Source organism: Gymnoscopelus braueri (genome assembly GCF_963280865.1).
Source record: "Gymnoscopelus braueri genome assembly, chromosome: 20".
Classification (NCBI taxonomy): Eukaryota; Metazoa; Chordata; class Actinopteri; order Myctophiformes; family Myctophidae; genus Gymnoscopelus; species Gymnoscopelus braueri.
This window is the reverse complement of record NC_137622.1, coordinates 7,071,540-7,094,964: the sequence shown is the minus strand read 5'-3', so window position 1 is coordinate 7,094,964 and position 23,425 is coordinate 7,071,540. Positions and strand designations below refer to the sequence as shown.

The window sequence follows — 23,425 nt, the reverse complement described above, 5'->3', positions numbered from 1 at the left end:
TGTGTGTGTGTATGTATGTTTTTAAAGCGAACATTTTTAACTCCAATCTGTGCTTCTGGGGGGGTCCCTGGAACAACATATTTTGAGATAAGGGTCCGTGGCCAAATGCATATCATTTTGGGGGGTGCTCGCTCGCTCGTGTGTTTGTGAAGTCAATCGGTCGGGCGGCTCACACGAACCCAGAGATTTGCATATTTTATAGTTTACGGCCCTCCTCTCTCTCCCTCCCATCTCCCTCAGGGGTCGTCTGTTCCTCATCTCCACCAGAGCCGGGTCTCTGGGTATCAACCTGGTGGCTGCTAACAGGGTCATTATCTTTGATGCTTCCTGGAACCCGTCCTACGACATCCAGAGTATCTTCAGGGTTTACCGCTTCGGCCAAGTCAAGACCGTTTTTGTCTACAGGTTCCTGGCTCAGGTGAGCTTTCCCAGCTGATCAGGTGGGGGGGGGGGGGCAGCAGCCCTACACCGGGCCGCTTCATAACACTTAACTGTTTTAACCTGCTACTAATCTGACTGTTATTTGTAATTTGGTTGCGAATGTTTTTCTGTCCAGCTGTAAGTAAGCAATGAGATAGCAACGCAATACTTGTTAGGAATGCATTTTTATTCTTAGTTTTGTTCAGGATCTTGATATATTGTGCTAATTACCCCTTTTTTGGACTAAGCTCTAGGATAGAGTAATAATGTTGTGAGATGATAGGAGTTTTTAACGCAGCAGAGCATATACTGAGACAGGGCCGCAAGACATCCTACTATAATGTGAACAGTGTTGGGCAAGTTACTCAAGCAGTAATATATTACTTATTACTCGTTACTTGTTTAAAAAGTAATATTATCACTTTAAATATTACCCCAAGTAATTGCATCCTATCTACCCAAAAGTCTTACTTTGCATTTTCAACATTAGCAGTTGTTTTTTCCCCTTTTCTGCAGCCTATATTGTAAAATCCTCATTGTTGATTTAACTCCGAAAAGTGTACTGTACACATGACATGGGTCCATTTGGTTCCATTTGTACACTCATTTGAATTAAATTAACACTCATACTTTTACTGTGTATGAATTCATAACTTACAGACTAAATATACACCACACCTGGGCTCAAACTCATAATGAGGCACAATCTTTGAACAACTTATGTTGTTTATTAAAGCAGTTAAGCTCCAAACAAAGTGCTAGGCCATATGAGGCCAACATGTGCCAGTGTGTTTCAATGCAATCCAAAAATATTCACATAGCATAACAAGTTTGTCACAGTCAGTCACAATTTCACAAATAGCCCTACAATATTGACCTGAGTGACAGTAATAAGTTTAACAAAAAGAATGTGTTAACTTATATATATTATTATCATGCATGCTATAATGCATCATTCAGAGATCAGAGGGACAAAACATTCTGTATGGCTGGATATTTAGTGCATCATAAATCTGGTGTCCTATAACCTGCCAAACAAAACCTGGGTCAGGTTTGACACATGTAAATAATCCACTGAGCATTACACATAACAAGCCTAAAAGATGTGTAGTTTTTATACAGTGCTTCAGTTCAACTACAATAATTCTGGAAAAAAGGCTCCCTCAGCAACACATGGTTTCTGACAGAATGTGGGAACAGAAAAATGTAGGCTATAACAAAATGACATTTCAAATAGCCTATTAATATTGTTCAAAATAGTATAGGCCAACTGTATTTGACATTTATATCCATTCTGACCATTATATCAACGGACCAAAAACAACACACGATCACGGAATGAAAATAAACAAAGTCAAGCCCACAGTACCACCAAGGCTCGTGAAAATAGTAACGAGTTACTTTTGGAAAATAGTATCTAATATTTATTACTCAATACGTGAAAGTAATTAGTTGTAATAGTCGTTACTGGAAACAAATAATAATATAACTTTTTTTGTTACTTTACTTAAGTTACTTTGCAACACTGAATATGAACGTGTGTGTGTATAGACCCTTTAACTCAGTGTTACCCCTTGAGGGGGTTCCAGCTAAATTGGTTAATATAGCATTAAAATGAGATTAACCATTTGAAACGTACCATAAATTTCGGATTATAAGCCGCGACTTTTTTCCCATTTTTCGACCCTGCGGCTTATATAACGGTGCGGCTTATCTATGGATTTTTACAGCTAACGGCCACTAGGGGACCTCCTAAATCTATGGATTTTACACCCGCGGCTTATATATGTTCCAAACATTCAATTTAGCTGCTGCGGCTTATAGTCAGGTGCGGCTTATAGTGCGAAAATTACGGTATATACATTGGCTATTTGAAAATAGCCGATCTAAACGCCCACAACTTGTCACATCGCCAAGTGTCGTGAGCTTGTCAAAACAAATCTTAAAATGTGTAGTAAGTAGGAATATTTTTAAAACATGTTTAACAACATAAATCTTGCATGGGTGTCTCTGGCACATACGATATGTTCAGATGTGGGGTCTGCAGACAAATACATTTTACATTACATTTTACAATACATTAAAAAGTCTGAGGAGGTTCTAAATTGACCCTTACAAGTCTGTAACTCTGACGGTATACATATGGAACCAAATGGGCCCTTAACGGGCCCATTTGGTTCCATTTGTATACAGTCAGAGTTAAGTGGCGTCCTTGAGATGTTAAAAGTTTGAGAACCGCCGGTCTAACGGGACCGTCTCTTCTACAGGGAACCATGGAGGAGAAGATCTACGATCGGCAGGTGACCAAGCAGTCGTTGTCGTTCCGTGTGGTGGACCAGCAGCAGATCGAGAGACACTTCACCATGAACGAGCTGGCTGAGCTCTACAACTTTACGCCAGACATGCTGGACGACCCCAACGGGACGAAGAGCAAGAAGGCCAGTGTCACACCCGTGCTGCCCAAGGTCAGTGTGTACGCATGCATGTGTATTGCTGCTGTCGGGCAGAAAACTCTTTGTTTCTAAAAAAAATATGCTTTGCTTGGTTGTACAAGATGGTCCCGCAAATGTAGCTTAAACAGCAGTTTACACAAAAGAAGTCACACAAAAGAAGCAAAAATAGCTGATCTGTTGTTCAGACATATCTGTTTGGACATACAAGGTTTACACCTGTCAGTGACGATATACATTATGTGTTTGTATACTGTATGTATTGTGTGTATCTGTGGGCACATTTGACATCTGTATGAGAGCAAAATGCACTTTTCATCAATGAGAACTATTATTACATTATCATTACTAATTGATCAACCCATCATTGAGATCTGGACAGTTCCGCAATGAACCCATACCAGAGGCAGCTTAATACCGTTTAACGATCGCTGCTGTAAAATTGCCGTTTCAATTTCCTTCACCAGAAACGGCACCAAATTCCACTTTAAATGCCAATCTCCTTTTTGCCTGAACCTGCTTTGCGGAGCGTGCTCTGTGCCTTTGAACTTCCAGTGATAAACATTGTTGTTTTAAAGCAGCATGTCTCCATCTCACAGCCTCTTCTGGCTTCTATCGCTCCTCGTGTTCCCTCGCTTGTCCTTCCAATCTTCTCTTCTCTCCTGGGTGCAGGTGCTGTGTCACTAGTTGGGGGCCCTCTCAAGGCCCCCTGTGGTTTAATGGGAACACACGGCCCTTTGAGGGCCTGTCCAACCGCACACAGCTGCACGGATTCCTCTGTTTACAGCTATTTACTAAATAGTGCTCACATTAGAACACAACCTGCACTCTCTTTTACTTTCCTGTGTCCTTCACTGTGTCCTTGCCGTCCTTTCCTCTTTTCCTTCCTCTCTCAAGAGTCCTTCCCACTCCCTCCTACTCTGCAGTCCCAGAGTTCATCCTGGTAATCTTAAGTGGTTTTTCCCTCTTTGTTTTGGTTTGACTTGGGTTTCTCCGCTGAGGTCTGTAAACAGAATGGGATAAAAGCAACACTGTAAGTTCGGCTTCCACGCTGTTTTTCTTTTTTTTTCTCTCAAAACCGGACAGGCGAGAAGCCTTTCGAAGCACCTTGGAGGAAAATCTTTTTTCCGTCCAAAAGATCTTTATCTCTGCTCCCCTCATGCGCATTAATGGGGAAGGAACGCTGTATCTAAGCAGCTAACTTCGGGGGCCGCGGTCCTCCCGAGCCTCGCAGCATAACCCCACCATCAGTGAAATCCGACTTTTTCAGCGCAGCTCAGCCCGAGATTTGAGAGAGGAAAGATGTGCCGGGATGAGCCACCGCCCATTCAGATGTGCATGATCTTTAACGAGCCCGGTGACATTTATGTGACATGGTATTAAAAGATGGAGAGGAGCTTTTGAGGAGCTGACCCGTTCAGCTGTGATGTGGCAGCGCTGTACTACGGAAGGAATTTTTCGCCGTCTGGAATAATGAGAAGATGAGTCAGACACCCCTCCATTACCTTGAGCCAAATATCCTCGGCACACGAGGAGGAGAGAAGGAGTTTTATCCATGGCAGACAGCTTACTGGGCTCCCCCTGTCACCCTGTGCATTGCAGTCCTCTCTGAGACGGGGAGGCTATAGCTGTTGCTTTCAAGCACTTGTGTCGTATTGAGCAAGCTGAGTCAATGTATCTTTGTAAAATGCTATTTTACGGCCTTTCCCCCAATCTCTTTAATCAGCCCTGTGTACAGACTAGTAAAAAAAAGAAAATCAACTAACCACCCCCCCACTGCCTGGAAGTCCTGTGTATCCCCATGGCCTGCAGCCGGCATCTTTCTACACCTCCCTCTCGTCTTTCTCACCCCTTCCTTCCGTCCCCTCACCTTGTGCCCCCCCGCCCAGTCCTTCCCGTCCCGTCCCTCCGTTCCCTGTCGTCCGCTCATACCCCCCACCCCATCCCCCCATCCCCGAGACCATCTGTTGGCCTGACTCACCACTCTGCCTCTGAATGTTCAAAGAGACCTCAGTTAAAGTTGTTTTTCTTTTTCCCCTGCCTGATGGAGGGTCATTATTTAAAGCCCTCTCTTAAAGACATCCCCCCCTGCTCTTCAGAGAAACTAATTGGAGACAAAGGAAGCAGGCGCATTTCCCCCTAATGATAAAGGAGGACTGCACAACCCCAGACATGAGATCCTACCTTCTGCCCCAATGGCCTCAACACACCCTCCAGCCTGTGTTAGTGTGTGTGTGCTTGAGCGCAAGGCATGCCTATGTGGTCGCATTGATTTATCTCTTGTGTTGTCTAGGCCAGTGCTTCCCAACCTTTTTTAATTTCAAGGACACTCGCAGTTTGACATGCATTAGGACCACACACCCCTATTTGATACAATTTTTATCTCTGCTGTAGAACTGCACATGGCATAGAAATAAATGGACGTACTGTACATGTGTGTGTATGTATATATATATGTATGTATGTATGTGTATATATATATATATATATATATATATATATATATATATATATATATATATATATATATATATATATATATATATATATATATATATATATATATATATATATATATATATATATATACACACACACACACACACACACACACACACACACACACACACACACACACACACACACACACCCATTCAATCCGGGAAAGCATCTGTGTCGATTTCTTTGGCTATTGAAAAATAGCAGATATACATACTCATAGCACCGGGTGCCGCCATTTATACAGCACTTTTCTCCGTACTTCACATTCACCCGTTCCACACACCGATGGCGGAGTAAATCATGCAAGGCACCAACAAGTTGCTCATCGGGTTAACCCATTGTATCCGGGAACGCATGCTGTCATTTTAGATTAGCGATTTAACCATTATTTTATACTTTTGGCTATTCAAAAATAGCAGTTCTACAAGCCCTATGAGCTTGTAGATCTGCTATTTTTGAAAAATCTTGAAAATGTGTGCAAATCTTTCAATATATATATTTTTTTAAAGCGAACATGTGTAACTAAAGTTTTTGCTTCTGGGGGGTCCCTGGAACAAAATATTGAGATGGGGGTCCACGGCCAAATAAATATCTGAAAATGTTTTCTAAATCCTAACAGTATGTTGCTATATCAGTGGTGCTCCAACCTTTCCATGTCAAGGACCCCCAAAATGATATGTATTTGGCTGCGGACCCCCATCTCAAAATATGTTGTTCCAGGGACCCCAAGAAGCACAGATCGGAGTTAAAAATGTTTGCTTTAAAACATATATATTCAAAGATTTGCACAAATTGTCCAAGATTTTTTTTTAAATAGCCAAAGAAATCTTAAAATTACATTTAATTAACACATTGACCGCCGGGCCCGTAGTTCTACGGGCTGTTAAATCCAACGCTTAAGCGCCGATCCCGTAGCCTACGGGCTGTGGTGTTTTTTCCTTTTTTTTCGAATTTTTTTTTTTTTTTCAATTTTCCGGTACGGCACATTTCATTGTAACACCACCGGAAACAGAATTATTTGGGATCCGGTTTTGACGATCACGCCGGCTCCCATTCTAAAGCGCACACTGAAACGCCATTTTCTTCGATTGTAGTTTTTCTCCTCGCTGATCACTGTTTAACATAAACCGTTCTAACTCAACAATGGATGCCCCGTTTGACACGTGGTTTGGACTGGTAGACACAGGGAGATGTCCGCGATGTTTACAAACAGTGCACAGCTCGATCTTAAGGATTTTAACGACGTCTATGGCGACGTGAAAAAAACAAAAAACAATAAAACGTTGGCACTGGTGAGTACATTATGAGATTAACCTCTGGCGGTCAATGTGTTAATATGACGCGTTCCCGGTCTTAATGGATTACAGCAGTAAGGGTCCCTCAGGGTCATGCAGCGAAGTAGGTGGCTATGAAGACAGAAGTAGGACGCCTATGACCTATCTATCCTTTAATATCTATGGTTTTGGTTTGTACGCTCAGCAGTTTGCTCACTAGACCGTTGACCGCTGGTTACTTTACATTGCTGTAGAGCAATAATACAAGTAGGAAGCAGCCTACATGGTATCTTATCCTAGCATGGTATGGCACAGTATCATATCCTAGTACAGTAATGGTACAGTATCTTATTCTAGTACAGTTGCATGGTATCTTATTCTCACCCCACACGTCAGACTGACTGTCTCTCATTCTGAAGTCTCTAGGAATAGACTCCATGCCCCTACTAGCTGAGGCTTGTTTTAATGGGAACGTGTGCAGTGTTTGTCTTTGTTCAGCCTTTTGTGACACACGTGATTTTGTTTCTTTTTCTTTAATTGATTGACAGCCAGATAAACCCTGGCACTTGTCTTCAGGCCCTGGAGGCTGTAAAGACCCCACTGTCGTCAGGGCAGGGGTGTCGTGCACAATACCTCGCCACAGAGGAGCCGTTCAGTGCAGGCCAGTGGGCTTATGTGTATCCTATCCTTACAGTGGTGTGGGGGGGGGTGTCACTATCTCAGCCCTGTAAGTTCCTGGTCAGCCCATGCCACGTCCATCGAAGTCTGTGATCAGCTTGGCTCCCTGGGACAGTGGAGTACAGATGGATCACTTGTGGCAGGCAGATGACTCAGGATCCCTCTGGTACCTGAAACACACACTGGATGTGGAGTGTGAAGTACCGTGTGTGTGTGTTCATGCCCTTCTGGTGCGCGCTACTGCAGCAGACACACCAGAAGCATTCACTGAAAAGCCCCACCTGTGACATCTCCGGTTTGACCTAAAAATATGCCAATTGTGTATCAATTCTGCTTTAAAGGAGTAGTTTACCCAAAAAATTACTTATTTTCTATACCGGATACATTAGCATCTTTCTGCCTGTAATCAAATTATTGGCTTAGAAATGCGACAAAAACAAAAAATCTCCATGAATTCAATGCTTCATGGGATGTGTAATTGATAGAAAATAAGTAATTTTTTGACCCTTTAAGGGTCTGTAACTCAGAGAGTGTACTTATGCGGCAATATGGCCGTGAATCTTTTTAGTTTTTTATGAAAACTTGCTTTTCTGGTGACGTTACTGTGACGTTACTGTTAGGTTATTCTTCCTAGTGAACAGAACCGTTGTTTATATCCCACTCAGAATGTAATATTGTTAGCAATGATCATTCAGTAATAACGTACATGTACAGTGTATTTTCCTTGTGTATTCCGTTTTCTCCATGTTCCGCAAGCACTCCTCACGTTTGGGGATTCTCCCTCCCACCCACTCACCTGCCCACCCACTCTCTTTCACACCTGCATATGTTCCATCCAGAAGATTGTTTTTTTCCATTCACATCTTTTTTTTCTCCTCTCCATCTCCCTCCTTCCTCCAGACCTTCATCTCTTACCCCCAATCTTCATCACTGGGCAGAATGCCCCCCCCCCCTCCCAATGGCCCCCTCGTGAAGTGTTTCTCTGTTAAATAGAGGTTTATTACAGCGGTAATGAGGGGAATAAAATAAAAGCGGTGAATACGGTTGCCGCATTCAAAAGCTCAACACAAAAGGCTGCAGTTTAGAAGCAGGAAATTGGGCTAACATGATCGAGGGTGTTCTCAGCTCACCCAAAATATCTGATAACACGGCCAAAAAGCCTGCTGCCCGGGTAGCAACCGCAGCTATTAATGCATGGGAGGGAGGGTGTTTAAATGCATCGCAGCCTTTCCAGTTAAGCACCATCTAAAGTCTTAATAGTGAAGTACATGCGGACGGCGGTTGCCAAGTTGTAAAATATCCTTACATGGGGCCTGTTCATAGGCTGAAAACCCTGTTTGCGTCTTGGTTATGTGGGAGCTACCTAAAGATTCAGGTCAGCCATTTTTTATAATGTACACACACAGAGAAGGCGAACATATAGGTTGTTCTCTCAATGGAAAGAATAGAGAGGTTCATACAATTGTTTGAATTCCATATATGTTTGATGTCTAGTTGAATTACTGCAGTAATTCGGTGATTTGTAGTTTTATTACGAGCTCCCTCCCGTCTCTCGCTCTCCCTCGTTCTCCCGTCACCTCAAGCCAAGATTTCCATCAGAAAACATGCTTTACATTAATAGGCCATTTGCAGAACCTTTGTCCAGTAAAATGCACTTTCCTCTCCCAACGTGCAGTTCAGAATCAAGATGGCAGATTATCAGGGACCCCAGAAAGTGGAGTTCTTCTTGGTCCACAATGGAGGGAGTCCGCGCACACACATTGTGATCCAATGCCAAAATTCATTTCCAGATTTTCGTCCTCTGAAATACTTACTTTCTCAGAGTGCATTTGAGTGGAGTAATTTACGTCTCTAAGCATCTGCCCACCCAGTGGTTTCTCTGGTTCTCTTGCTCGAACCGTGCAGTAAAGTGATAGGCTTTTCCCTCCTCCTTCAGGATGACAATAGCACAGGTCCAGTTACCCCCCCCACACACACACACACACACATAAGCACATACTTACACACAGTGCACCAGGATGGACTGGACCACCCCAGAGCCGTTGCTGGTGGGGATTATTAAGGCATCCCAGAATGCACCGGATCCCGTGGTGGGGGTGACCTGTGGTTCTACTGACTGCTACCACTCTCCAGGTCCTCAGTCTTTCATTTGATCTTTGTGTACATTTGTGTTTAGATCTGTTTTTTACGCTGAATGACGCAGGCATATCAATTTGGGGGCCCTTGACTTGAAAATGTTTGAGAACCACTGGCCCAAGTCATCAACCAAGTAAATGACTTGGGCCGTCTAGTCAAGAATCAAGAGGGGCTTATTTGTCACTCACTCATACAGGTACAAGCAGCAAGATGTTGGTTGATATTATCCATTAAGCCACGACCCCATTTGGTTGCATTTGTGTACACTCGTCACAGCCCCATAAGTGTCCATTTCGCTCCCAATTATCAGTCATTTAGCTGGGGACCCCCTGGAAACCCCATCAAGGGGCCCCAGGACCAGTGACTGTATTGCAAATCTAGTAATGCCTCTGTGGTAAGGCTGGGTAATATGACTTCAAATCAATAACACGATTATTTAATGCTTTTGCCTCGATTACGATTAATGGACTATTATTTAATATGAATAAATGGTGATAATGGCAGATCTACAAGCTGACAATGCGTCGCGCGGCACTTTGTGAGCTTGTAGCTCGGCTATTTTCACTATTTTTGTACACCACCATTGTACAAGTGGTTTATCAGACTAACTATTTAGTCTATTATAAAACTTATAGGACAACTTGTTTTTTTCGTGGCATTAACTCATTCACTGCCACTGACGTTTTTTTTTTTTTTTTTTTTTTTAGTTTTTTTAGTTTTTTTTTCAAATTTGACCCAAAGACCAAGGAGATATGATTGTTTAAAGATCTACACTCCCATCCACTTCCTTGTTAACTTAAAACTTAAAAATTCTGTATCTCGGCTCCTGAGTACTTTTTTTTTTAAATGAAAAATCTCTGGCAGTGGGCAAACGCGGCCAGCAATAATTGTGGCAGTGAATGAGTTAAGAAAAAATATCTATATTGGTTCTAAATATCGTTTTCTATAAGTTTTCGGTTAATTACCCAGCGCTATTCTGTGGATGCATGGAACACAACACAACACTGCCCCGACTACGACCTTCCCTCTACCTTTGTGGAACAGAACTCTGGATGTCTTCTCTTCAGGGCCTTTTTATGTCCTAATTAGCAAGTGAAGCAGCAGTTTGAGCGCCTGGCTGGGTCTCTGCTGCTCCAAGACGTCTGGCTGTTCCAGGGTGGCCTGGTCCTCACTGTCGCCTGCAAACCTTGTATGTCCAAAACTGTAACTTTTCAGGAAATGACAAAAAAAATCCATAACATCCAATGGATCCAATGTAGTTATTTAGTCAAAAGCTCTTGTTAATACTTTCATAGGGTCAATATTTATAAACTCCACACGCACTTAACACTTTAACTTTCAAAATATAATTTACATATAGTTTTATTTTATTTTGCAAAAATAGACAATCAACAAGCTCACATAGAAGGGATATTTTTGCTACCGTATGACACTGTAGTGTGACAAAGTAGGGCATTAATTTGCAAAAACAAACATAAAAGGTTGAAATACGGATATATGAGGTTTCTGCCTGACCGCAACCATATCCTGATTGTACTCCACGTTACTTGCCACATGTTTCTGTTTTAGCAGCCATCAGACCCGCTCAGTCCCCAGGCCCCAGCGCTCTGCAGGGTGTCGTGCGTGCGTGCGGGCGGGCGGGCAAGCGGTGCACCGTGGTCTTTATGGGGGCTGACCTCCTCACTTCAGCCCCCATTTCTGCCTCTCCTACCTGTCTCAGCCACCTTATCTCACTCCTCCGGGTGGAGGAGAAGGGCCTAAAAATAGACTCTCATCTGGCCCACTGGCGGCTCTGGCCTCTCCTTTATGAGAGATCCAGTTTCTCCCCCGTCTGGTCGGCTGTTTATTTTCTGTTTATGCAGCGCGGCTTCGCAATCACTGCTTAATTTCTTAGAGGTCGGCGGTCCCTCTTTTTTCTTCACGCCGCCGACGTCTATGATTAATTTTGTTTTGTCACTGTCCAATCAGAGGGCGAGAGAGGGGCGGGGCAGGGGGACGACGCAACCCCGCCGCGGTGTCGTTTCCACATTTGCGAAGGTCCATTTAATGTAAAGCAAAGGCAAGACAAAGAAAAGCAAACACAGGCTGTAGAGAGAGTAATTTAAACCACGTTTGTGTGACCGAGGCCTGGCCCTCCACTCACATCTTACTCAGGTATTGTTTTCAATAACACTGTTGTCATGGAAACCCGAGTCGCATGAAAGCATCCGATTACAGTTTTTTTTATATATATATCTTCGCTTCTCTCTCTGTACCCATTTGTCTCTATCTTCATTTGTCCCTCTTCATGTGCCTCTGTATCTTTCTCAGAGTCAAACCTTTTTGTTTATTCACTAAATGTTTGGAGCATTGGTGAGTTCTCTCACATGTAACATGCATGTATGCAGGTTTATTGAATTCTACAACATGATGGACGACATATTTAAATGTCTCTTTTAAGAAACATAAAAACAGCTGTTATCATAAATATTCACATTTTAAGTATCTTTCAACAATATAAATGACCTTTCACTCTGTTATTCAGAAATCTGATTTCAGTAAATGAAGACGAGGCACAACGTTGGAGTACATTGTTAAATTGCGCTATTAAGGAAGTTTAGAGAAAATTGAAGACATTTAATATTGGTGTTTGGCCCGTGGATATTCCATTATTCCTTTGAAGTCCTATTGAACTACTCTGGCTCTGAGATACTGCAAGAAGGTCCAAGCCTCTCCCTGCCGTCTGCCCATCATTAATAGCTGCTTTAACCATCTCTCCCTTGTAGGATCTAGTCCTGGCCGAGCTTCTGCAGAGCTTCAAGGACCAGATTGTGTGTTACCACGAACACGACTCCCTGCTGGAACACAAGGGAGAGGAGGCTCTGAGCGAAGAAGATCGCAAGGCAGCCTGGACCGAGTATGAGGCAGAGAAAAAGGTAGCGCAAAAAAACAACCCACACACACACACACACAGGTATAACGTATCAGCAGGTCAGTAACAAGTGAACAGGTACATACAGTACCAGCAGGTCACTAACAGGTTATCTAACCTTTATTTAACCAGTAGAAACATTGAGACCCTCTCTTTAGTTTTGCACGAATGAACTGGCCATGAGCTAAATAAGTTGCACACAAAGAACAAACATAAGACAATACGTCTATTCAAAACACAGACTACTGGAATTACTCGCATAAGAGAAAATAAAATGAGGTTTAAACAGATTAAAACAATAAAATGCAATATAACAAGAGTGGCTACTTGCATCAAAGCAGGAACAGCAACTTGTAAGAGCTTCCGCAATTATCTTTTTAAAACTCCTTAACGAAATTAAGGATGCCAGTTCAGGTCGGGTCTGAATATCATTCCAAGACCGAGGTCCAAAATAACGCAAACTTCTTTGCCTGTCTCAGTCCGCATTACGGGTACTGTATAACGCAACTAAACATTGGATTTGAGGTTAAAAGAGTTTCTAATGAAATCAAATGTTGTGCAAATATGAGCTGGGAGATTACCAAGTAAAGCTTTGTAGATGGAAAAAAAATACATACCAGTGCTGTGACCTGTGGGTGGATAGGACGGGTACATACCAGCAGCTCACTAACAGGTTAACAGGTACATACCAGCAGCTCACTAACAGGTTAACAGGTACATACCAGCAGCTCACTAACAGGTTAACAGGTACATACCAGCAGCTCACTAACAGGTTAACAGGTACATACCAGCAGCTCACTAACGGGTTAACATGTACAAGTGAAACACGTTGGACTCTCATCCTCCAGCTCTCCCTCTGTTGACCTTTTTTCCCTGCCTAGCCAGCCCCCTCCCAGTCGCTGGGTAATTAGTAGGGTTTATTTGGACAGAGAAGAAGCTTATGGACAGGGTCTAATTCACACTAATGATTATTTTTTCCAGCTAACTCTGTCTCCTCTGCCCTCTCTGAGCCTTAAGCAGCTTTCCCCTGCAGCTCCTCTGCTGTTAACTATGGAGCCTCCCTCCATTGCATGGAGCCTCCCTCCATCGCAGTACTGTTAACCATGTAGCCTCCCTCCATCGCAGTACTGTTAACCATGTAGCCTCCCTCCATTGCAGTACTGTTAACCATGTAGCCTCCCTCCATTGCAGTACTGTTAACCATGTAGCCTCCCTCCATCGCAGTACTGTTAACCATGTAGCCTCCCTCCATTGCAGTACTGTTAACTATGGAGCCTCCATTAAATATTTTTTTAATTAAATCTTTTCATTTTGTAATATGAAACAAAGACAAACGAGAGAGTCGCACACTGATAAATGGCTAATAAATTGTGTTTTAGCAATTCATGGGTCCGAGTTTTTCAGGTGGCACCTGACAAAGTTACTGTGTGTCCACCTCTTCCCAATAATATGCAGCAACAATGTGCATTTATCTTTTGGTGAAGTTATTAGGAAATTATATTAAACAGTAGCCCTCGGTTTGTCTACCTCTTGAGATTTATATTAACAAGGATTTTACTTGTGTGCTGTCGGAAATCGTGGTTTCAGACAGTACATCAAGTGTTGGAAGTGTGTGTGTGTGTGTGTGTGTGCGCGTGCGCATGTGCAGCCTTCAGTCATAAATCCTCAGCACAAACGCACACAGTGTCTTGAGGTTGAAGTTGAATCGCTACTTGACTGTTAATAGTCTTTTTGTATTTCCCAATCCCAAAACAAACTGTGTGCAGCTGTGTGTGTATGTGTGTACTGTGTTGTTTAGGCTTGCACACCTGCCTCTGACCAGGTCCAAAGACCCCCTCCCCCCCTACACACACACACAAAGAAATTGGAACCACACACACACACACACCGGATGTCCAGATTACAGGGAAAACACGGGAGCATCTGCAGAAGAGGTTTAATTACACAAAAACACTTGACATCCTGCTGTCCATTACTGGGACAAGCCTTGTTTACTTCAGGTACATACTGTAAATACACCACATGAACCCTCTGGACGAGGTGGACTGGAGGCTTTCAGGCCATCTCCATTTGGTCTGGACATGAATTTGTAGGATATAATAATAAGCTGAACTAGGTGTCAGAGTAAACTGCATTAACCACTTGAACCCTACAGTAATACCCCCTGATTTTGGGGAGGGGGTGGGGCATTTCGCCAGAATTAGCCGATCTACAAACTCACAACACGTGTAGGACGGCTATTTCTGGCGAAAAGATTTGGTGTAGAAGGAAACTAGAGCAGACCAAGTATAGAGCCGACGAGGTCCGTTTTGACCTGTATATTGTATAGAGGGTTTAGGTTAAGTGTGATGTCCAGAAACAGTTTAATAATCACACAGACAACCCTGGTACAACATGAATCTATTTATTAACCACACGGACATCGACACATTGTGAGCTTGTAGATCTGCAATTTTGTGTAGAGAGAGAAAAGGAGCCGAACTAGTACAGAGCCGTGGGGGGCCCCGATCAGCTAAGTATATAGGGTTTAAGTGGTTAAAAACGTAATGAATCGGTTACACCACATTGTATTACATAATGGTCAGTCAAATTTGTTTTTATAGCTCATTTCATACGCAGTGAATCTCAATGTGATTCACATTAAAGTACAAGAAACAAGACAAATATGTACAGATATACAAAGTATACAGATATACAAAGTATAGACCAGACATAAACTGTGAACCGTTTCTAATTTGTGCTCTTTTACATACACTTAATGACTCTTAATTCACGTGTTTAATTGTTTGTGCATTTGCATTTGTGTCTCCTCCCCTCCTTATGTTTATGATCTAATTCTTTAATCTGTCTTGTAACTGCACAATTAAGAATTTCCCCCACCTTACTTGTAATGATGTGGTCTGACAATAAAGATTGATTCTGATTGATACTGAAAACGGCATTTCTAAACCATAGCTATAAAAAAAAAGTAAAGGCTGACTGACCTCCTCTAATCCCACTGCGGCATGCGTGTCGTCCATCTCTCAGGGTCTGACAATGAGGACCAACTTCCCGACCATGCAAGCCCAGATGGAGATGGGTGCCCACGGCTACCTGAACCCCTTCAATGTGGCTGCTCTGACCAACATGACCCACGCGCAGCTGGAGGTAAGTAATGAGCTCCACATGACCCCCCCGTCTCCCCCCCGTCCCAGCAGCACGGAGCCCCACATTCCACAGACCCCGCTGCTAATTGTGACAGCGGTCCCTCCGCTATAGCTGTGTCCCGGTGCAGCGCAGGCCAGCCCCTGCTCCCTTACAGAACAGTTGGTCGTCCTGTGGCCGTGCCAGCTGCTATTTATACATGCTGGGGAATGGAGGAGAAATCCAAGAAGGAATGTTTTTAGATGGTGACAAAAAAAGAGTCCTCTGTTGTTTTGAGTTGCGTGTGTGTGTGTGTGTGTGTGTGTGTGTTTTTTAGTTGGTTGACTTAGTGTGTGTGTGTGTGTGTGTGTGTGTGTGTTTTAACCACTTCCAACCTGGCATCCCTATATTGGGCATGTCTTAGACGATTTTTTTTCAAAATAAATGTTTAACAAATGCTGATTTATTTTCAAAGAAATGCGAAAATAGCCGATCTATAAGCTGACAACGTGTCGAGAAAGCGACACGTTGGCAGCTTGTAGATGTTTTCACTAGGTTTGAAATGGGTCCTGAGTGTTTTATGCACCTAGGTTTGCGTTCTCATTTTGGTGAATTCCTCTTGTTTTCTTTTACGTGTGTGCAGGATCTTATAAACCAGGGTCGTCAGAAGGTTCTAGAAGCCAGTAACGCGTTGAAGGCTTTACCACGGGAGTCGTATGAGGATATCATTGCCAGAGTGGTGAGTGGTGTTCTGTTCCTGTTCAATAGATTTAAATGGTTGGCGTCTAGGTGGCGCAGGGGTAAAGTTCCTGCCCACCACCGTGGAGACTTGGGTTTGAATCCTCCACCGTGCCGCCGGCTTGCCCAGCTGCTACAAACGGACACATTGTTCGTGGTCGCGGGTGGGAAGCCGGCTGGTACAGGTTGGTCGGGGCACCTGCTCAGCAGGGAGTGGCACTGGAAGGGAAAGTGTGTTCTTCTGCACACGATATGACCTTCAGGTGAAACTCCTCACTGTCGGGTGAAAAGAAGCAGCTGGTAACTCGTGGTTCTCTACACCCTCCCCAGCAACATGATGGAATAAGCTTTACTAAATTTAGACAAAATGTAAAAGATTAAAAAAATATATATATAGATAGATGGATAAATATATTTAAATCGGTATAGTTCAATGTCCATGTTATGAAAGAATTTGCCAGTGCATGTTCCACTTGTTGTTCGCAAAATTTGGTGATTTGTTTTTACATTGTTTTAATATATTGTAAAGACGCTTTTAGCCACCTGTGAATGTCTTTTCCCGCAGTGGAAGGAGAACCCGTCTCTAACGGAGAACCAGGTCCAGGCCATGGCAATGGGCCGACAGGCCAGCGTTGAACTGGAGCAGAAGAGACGCGAAGCAGTCTACAGGGACGTACTCAGCAAGCAGCAGACGGTACGTCTCACAGAACGCCACCAAAGGTTTCAGCTTGGCGTCCTTATGGTTAAAGAAAAGATTTACAAGCGTTGTGCGCTTAGACATAGTGCGGTTTTGCCATTTGTCATGTGAGGAAGTATATAGGGTTTAAATGGTTGATCAACGATGATGATATTCATTCAATTACATTTTTTGTATTCTTTTTTTTCTCCATCTTTATTTCATATTGATCAGTGTAGAGAGACAGGAAACCAAGGGCAGAAAGACGGGTCGGATTTGAATTCGGGTCTTCACGCTCACAAGGAGCATATGGTCTGAGCCACCAGGCCCCCCACCTACTTTTGAAACGATAGAATATGAACCTCCTTATGAGGGTTGGCCAGCAGCCAAATTTGCACCAGCAGTAAAATGCGTGATCATCTCCCAGCCTTTTAAGGCTCCAACTTAACCACTATTACAATACTGACGGCCATGTTTGTGTTTGTAATACAATGTCTTTTTAACACCGCCCATTTCCCTGAAAAAACTGCCCACAAGTATTAATGACTGCCTGGAAAATCAGTCGCAAATAATTCTGGGAAATTGAGTGAGTCAGCAAGCTTAGACGTTGAAGCTCCACAAACAATGTGTAACACACCTTATGAGAACATTACAGCCAGAGTGGATTAAGCATCAAAAGATTGACTACTTGTAGCAATGGTACAGCATCTTTAATTGGAAGTTTATTTTAATCCTGTTGGTAAGTGTATCTTAAGGTGGAATTTTCCTTAACCACTTAGCCCTATTTTATACTTAAGCTCACAATTGTAGATCTGATATCTTTTTGAACATTTTTTTTAATGTTCACCTATAATGACTTGCCCAAAATAGGAACAACAGTTTGGAAGTGTTAAAGTGCCCAGTTTGGATGCACTGTTAGTGTGTCGGTTCAATTCTAGTGTCTCAAGCCAGACAATTCTTCTACAAGCTTTGAATGCTAAAGTCTAATTACGCCCACTAAAAGTTGCCCCCGCACAGGAAGCTGTCGTTTCTGTTCGTGAAAATATATTTTAAAATATATATTGGAATTTCCATTTCTGCTAAGCAGCAAGCCAGGTAGGCCTCGGCCAATTTGATTTCCAGTAGAACTTATTTACGCAACTGCAAAGCGGAAGTTTGGCAGGACATCCGCTTTATTTAGTTAGGCGGAAGTATTTGAAAACTCTGCGAAGCCCACAGTCTCGTCGTGTTGTGTGTCCTCCATCCGTTTCTTCACCTCCTCCTCCTCTCTCCCGTCAGCTGATGGTCTACGTGCAGAAGGTCCTCAACAACAGGAAGGTCCGTGAGCAGCAGCAGCTCATGGCCAACCAGGTCAACTACCTGCAACAGCTGGCCGCGCAGAACGGCATGATGGGAGGAGTGGACGGCTCTGGCCTCAGCCAGACGCAACTGTTGAATTTGTACCAGCAACTACATGGCATTTCCCCCTTCGGGAACATGAACCCAGGGCCCTCCAAGGGCCTGTAGGGGCCCCTCGGAGGGGAAAAAAGAACAACCCACATCCCTGTGTAACTAAGGCTCCCACAGCGGCCCAGTCCAAGTGGTGCCCTTCTCTCCGCTTAATGCACCACACGGGGGCCTCTGGCATTTAGACTGAGGGCGAGGTTATTGAAGGGTGGTGCACTCAAGCCGAGACGGGCGTCCTTTGAGACTCGGCCGCTGTCCACTGTGGCCTCCCGTAGGACGGACGGGTGTCTGCAGCCCTTTAGAAGGAGTCCACCCCGAGTCCACGTGGCTCTCAGGCACTGAGAGGAGAGGAGGACGCAGAAAAGTCATGTAAAAAGAGACTGTATTGAAGGGGGTTTATTAACAATTTCATCTGAAATTATTGTATATACCGCCTTAATGTTATTCAAGTTCGATATCTTCATTTTTCATGTATTTAATGATAAAAACAGGTTTTACCCCCAATGCTTTTAAGCATTGCATTGTTTTTCCCCTTAAAGGAGGGCTTGTTGATTATTTACGTGGAACTCAGTTGTTTTTATACAGTTTAAAAGAAAACGCCTAACTAAACCTGAGTGGGACCAGTGTTTGTGGATGACTGGACTCTATGATATGAATATCTAGAGGACTTCATCCCCGATCGATTCCTCCGCCAATATCTACCTGTTCATGGGCAGCTATTGGTGCCGTGAAGTCCTGCTCTTTTTGGGAGACAATTGACGATGTCAAAAAAAAAAAGTAAAGAGAAAAAAGTTTAGGCCTTATATAAATTTCCTAGAAAGAAAAAAAAGAATTCTGTAAAGTTCTGAAATTTGAGATATGTTGAACTCCTGTTTTTCTATTCTGCTTTTAGGCATTTACACATTAGTTGTCGCTCCACATGTTAATGGAATGCTGTTGTCGTTCAAAATGCCTGCCGGGTTCCTATAAACTTTTTGTAACCTCATTCATGTCGTCTGGTGTTGTCTAGCATAGCACTTGTGCGTCCCCGTTTATCGTTTGACCCACTTGTGTTGACCCCGCCCCACCACCCCCCACCTAAAGACTGAATCTCACAAAGCGCAAGTCTAGTTAGCCGTGAGCGGCCAGGAGACCCCAAGCAACTCCACGCGTTTTTATTTTATTATTAATTGTTTTGTTTTGTTTATTTTATTTCAAAAACTCACAAATTTGAATACGTGTTTTCCGTGTGGGCGTTAATCCAGGAGGAGAAGGTGACTGTCTCCTTGGTTACCAGGCTAACTTCCACAGCCTGCTTTGTGAGAACCCCACCTCCCCCCCCCCCCCCCCGCCCCAGGTTACTTCCATTCTTTTTGGCACATCCTTGCTTCTAAATGCTTTCAACTGGTGTAGCTGTTAATGAGAGAGATCCACGCATTTCTCGTTAGGGGGCCGCCGTCTCCGTTTTTGCACAAGGTGTACTTATTAAATGTAGAGAAACGTTTCTGCCCTACTCAGAATGTTCTTATGTTAGCGAATACACCAACTTGATTTGCCATTAATCTGATCTGCTATTATCTTGATAAGTATTTAATATTAACATTTAATAAAGTGACCAAAAGGATGACCACCTTATGCTTTCAGACTCTTTTCTTTTCACCCTCGTCTGCACTGCTTCCAGACGGTAAAATGTTTAAATTCATGTTCTATATGGGGTTGGATGGGAATCTTGGAGATGAGAACTTTGGAAGATTGGCCTTTGTGTTAACCCATTCAATCCGGGAACGCATCTGTGTCACTTTAGATTTCTCTGGCTATTCAAGCTCTATGAGCTTGTAGATCTGCTATTTTTGAAAGAAAATCGTGAAAATGTGTGCAAATCTTTGAATATTTATTATATATATATATATATATACACATTTTGAACTCAAAACTTTTTACTTTGGGGGGGGGGGGGTCCGTGGACAAATGCATATCATTTTGGATGGTCCTTGACATGAGAAAGTTTGAGAACGACTTATTATAGCAACATACCTTTTTTTTTTTTTCAAAAGAACTTGGGATTTAGAAGCCAATTATAGAATCCCCAGAAGCAAAGATTTGAGTTAAAAATGTTTGTTTAAAAAAACATATATATTCAAAGATTTGCACAAATTGTCACGATAAAAATAAATAAATAATAATAGCACAAAGTATAAAATAATGGTTATTGCAAAAAAAACATTATTGAATGGGTTAATAATGCTGTTCTGTTTTGCCAACTGAGGTTTTATTCAGAGTGCAGGCAAATCTGATTTGTTTCTCAAACACCATCTTCAGGACTGACTTGTCCACACTGTTACACTGTTTACAAGTGGTCATATTGGATTTGTGTCCTCGCCCTATCTGCATTGGTTGCTGTGTTCATGTGACGTAACGACACAGGTGTGAGTAATGCTCAATTTATCCCATTCAATCTATAACCATGTAGCTATAACCATTATTTTATACTTTGGCTATTAAAAAATAGCAGATATACAAGCCCATAGCTTGGCACAGAGTGCCGCGTGCTATGAGCTTGTAGATCTGCTTTTTTTTTTTCATCATGAAAATGTGTGCAAATCTTTGAATATATATATTTTTTTATTTGCAACTCAAATCTTTGCTTCTGGGGGTCCATGGAACTAAATATTTTGAGATGGGGGTCAGTGGCCAAATACATGTAATTTTGGGGGGTCCTTGACATGAAAAAGTTTGAGAACCACTGATATAGCAACACATTTTCAGAAACCTGATTTGGAAGACATTTTTGATTCCCGGATTGAATGGGCAGCTGTCTAAATGTACCCTTAAAGGAGTAGTTCACCCAAAACATAACGTATTTTCTATCAAAATTGCACACACCCCATGAAGCCTTGAATTGTTTGAGTTTTTGTCACATTCCTAAGCCAATAATTTGATTACTCATTACTTGAGTCTCCGGTAGGATACTTGCGGAGTCTCCTTCCGGAGACATTAGCATCTTTCCGCCGGTCATTAAATTATTAGGAATGCGACAAAAACTAAAACAATTCAAGGCTTCATGGGGTGTGTAATTGATAGAAAATAAGTCATGTTTTGGGTAAACTACTCCTTTAAGGGTCTGTAACTCTGAGAGTGTACATTTGTATAAAAGCCCTGAGGATTTTAAAGTGTAGATTGGGATCCCACAGAATAAAATGCATCAAATTGGTGTCCATAGCCCTAGTGCATATCAAACTGGGGGGGGGGGGGGTCCTTGAAATGAAAAGGGCGGAGAATCACTGTCGTATGACAGTCTGGGTTGCCAGTGTGAACATGGCCTTGATGCCTGAGGCCATCAGACATAGGTGTCCTCTGGCCAGATAACTTGGTCTGTCTGACCTGAAGCACTGCACTACCCCAGGACACCCAGAGAACTATCTGACCATCTAAGCCCACTTTTGTCTAACCATCGGTCTCCTCTCCCTTCAATCTTTCATCTACCCCCCCCCTCTCCTCCTCCTCCTGCTCCTCGTATTGTTTTCATTTCTCAGTCTACCAGGGTTTTCCCCCTTCCATGTCTTTGGGCTTTTCCATTCCCCTGTCCCCGGGGGAGCCCTGCTCTCACAGCTTATAGAAATTTGCCATTGGAGAAACATTACAACTATTGCAGATGTTGAAATGTTGATCCCATCCCCTCTTAGCCCTGGATTACCACCACTCCAGGTTTGCTGCACATCCCCGCTGGCTGGCTGGCCGTGGAGCAGGCAGCTGTTTCTGTCCGTTTGACGGAGGGCCCCGCCGCAGACGCTCCTACGCTACGGCCCCAGCCTGTGAGGCCCCTGTCTTGGACAACCAATCATTGCACTCTAAATCCGTGCTGATGTGTAAAGCCAATTAAGGGTGGGGATCCAGTTGCATAAGGAATCACATTTTCTACGGTGGATGAAGGCTGACTAAGACCTTCTGGAGACAGAACAGAGAGGGTCTGTACGATAAGGCCGGGTAAAGGGTTTAGGAGGGCAAATTGCCATGAGATTGTATGGGTGTTCTCCCCTGGGAAAAGATCTCTTCTATTACTTGATCCACATTTGCCGCTCGCTGTTCTTTTTAGAGATGAGGACAAACCCACGCAGAGGGCATTGCTTTTTTTTTAACACTTTGCTTTCTGTTAATTTAAACACTTTCTATTAATTTAACCACTATACTTAATAATCCTACGGGTATACTTTAGTTGGCTGGGGTCGGCTCTGTGCGGTCTGGTTTTAACCGTCTACACAAGTCCAAAGAAAAAAGCTGATCTACTACTGCAAAAAGTACTAAAATGTTTTACTTGAGTAAAAGTATCAATACTGCAATGTAGAAATACTCCGTTACAAGTAAAAGTCCGGAATACAAAATGTACTTGAGTAAAAGTACAAAAGTATTGGCATCAAAATGTACTTAAAGGAGGAGTTCACCCAAAAAATGACTTATTTTCTATCAATTGCACACCCTATGAAGCCTTGAATCCATGGATTCATTTTTGTTTTTGTCGCATTCTTAAGCTAATAATTTGATTCCCATCTCCTACCGGCTAATGTATCCGGTAGGAGACACAAAGTAGATTATTTGTGTCTCCTACCGGAAATACACACGGTCATCAAATTATTGTCTTAGGAATGCCACAAAAACAAAAATAAATCCATGAAATCAAGGCTTCATGGGGTGTGTAATTGATAGAAAATAAGTAATTTTTTGGGTGAACTCCTCCTTTAAGGTACCACAAGTAGAAAGTACTCCTTATGCAGAATGCCCCATTTCACAAGTTTTCAAATGTATAAAATGTATAAAAATCTTTTGTAAATAGCAGATCTACAAGCTCACAATGCGTCGCATCGCAACGCATTGTGAGCTTAGATCGGCTATTTTCAAATGGCCGAAATGTATATAGTGGGTAGTGTATGTTTTGTAATAATAATCAAAATCTACAAAGTAAAAGTGACTAAAGTTTTCAAATAATTGTAGTGGAGTAAAAGTACAATATTTGCCTCTGAGATGTAGTGGAGTAGAAGTAAAAAGTACCTCAAAATTGTACTTAAGTAAATGTACTTAGTTACTTTACACCACTGCA

General features: G+C 42.7%; 1 protein-coding gene across 3 annotated transcripts in view; it reads left to right on the top strand.

The window, feature by feature from the left end:
- atrx (ATRX chromatin remodeler) overlaps window positions 1-19,965 on the top strand; it is a 60,671-nt gene extending 40,706 nt beyond the window's left edge. For 2 of the 3 annotated variants that reach the window (XM_080416076.1, XM_080416075.1), the window contains exons 28-34: window positions 241-418; window positions 2,688-2,885; window positions 12,226-12,375; window positions 15,399-15,518; window positions 16,138-16,233; window positions 16,798-16,926; window positions 18,187-19,965. In XM_080416076.1, the coding sequence (XP_080272202.1) occupies window positions 241-418; window positions 2,688-2,885; window positions 12,226-12,375; window positions 15,399-15,518; window positions 16,138-16,233; window positions 16,798-16,926; window positions 18,187-18,414 (1,099 nt within the window). In that variant the 3' untranslated portion in view covers window positions 18,415-19,965. The remainder of the gene's footprint in view (window positions 1-240; window positions 419-2,687; window positions 2,886-12,225; window positions 12,376-15,398; window positions 15,519-16,137; window positions 16,234-16,797; window positions 16,927-18,186) is intronic. The other variant, XM_080416077.1, reaches the window with a different exon arrangement.
- Window positions 19,966-23,425: the final 3,460 nt, after the last annotated feature.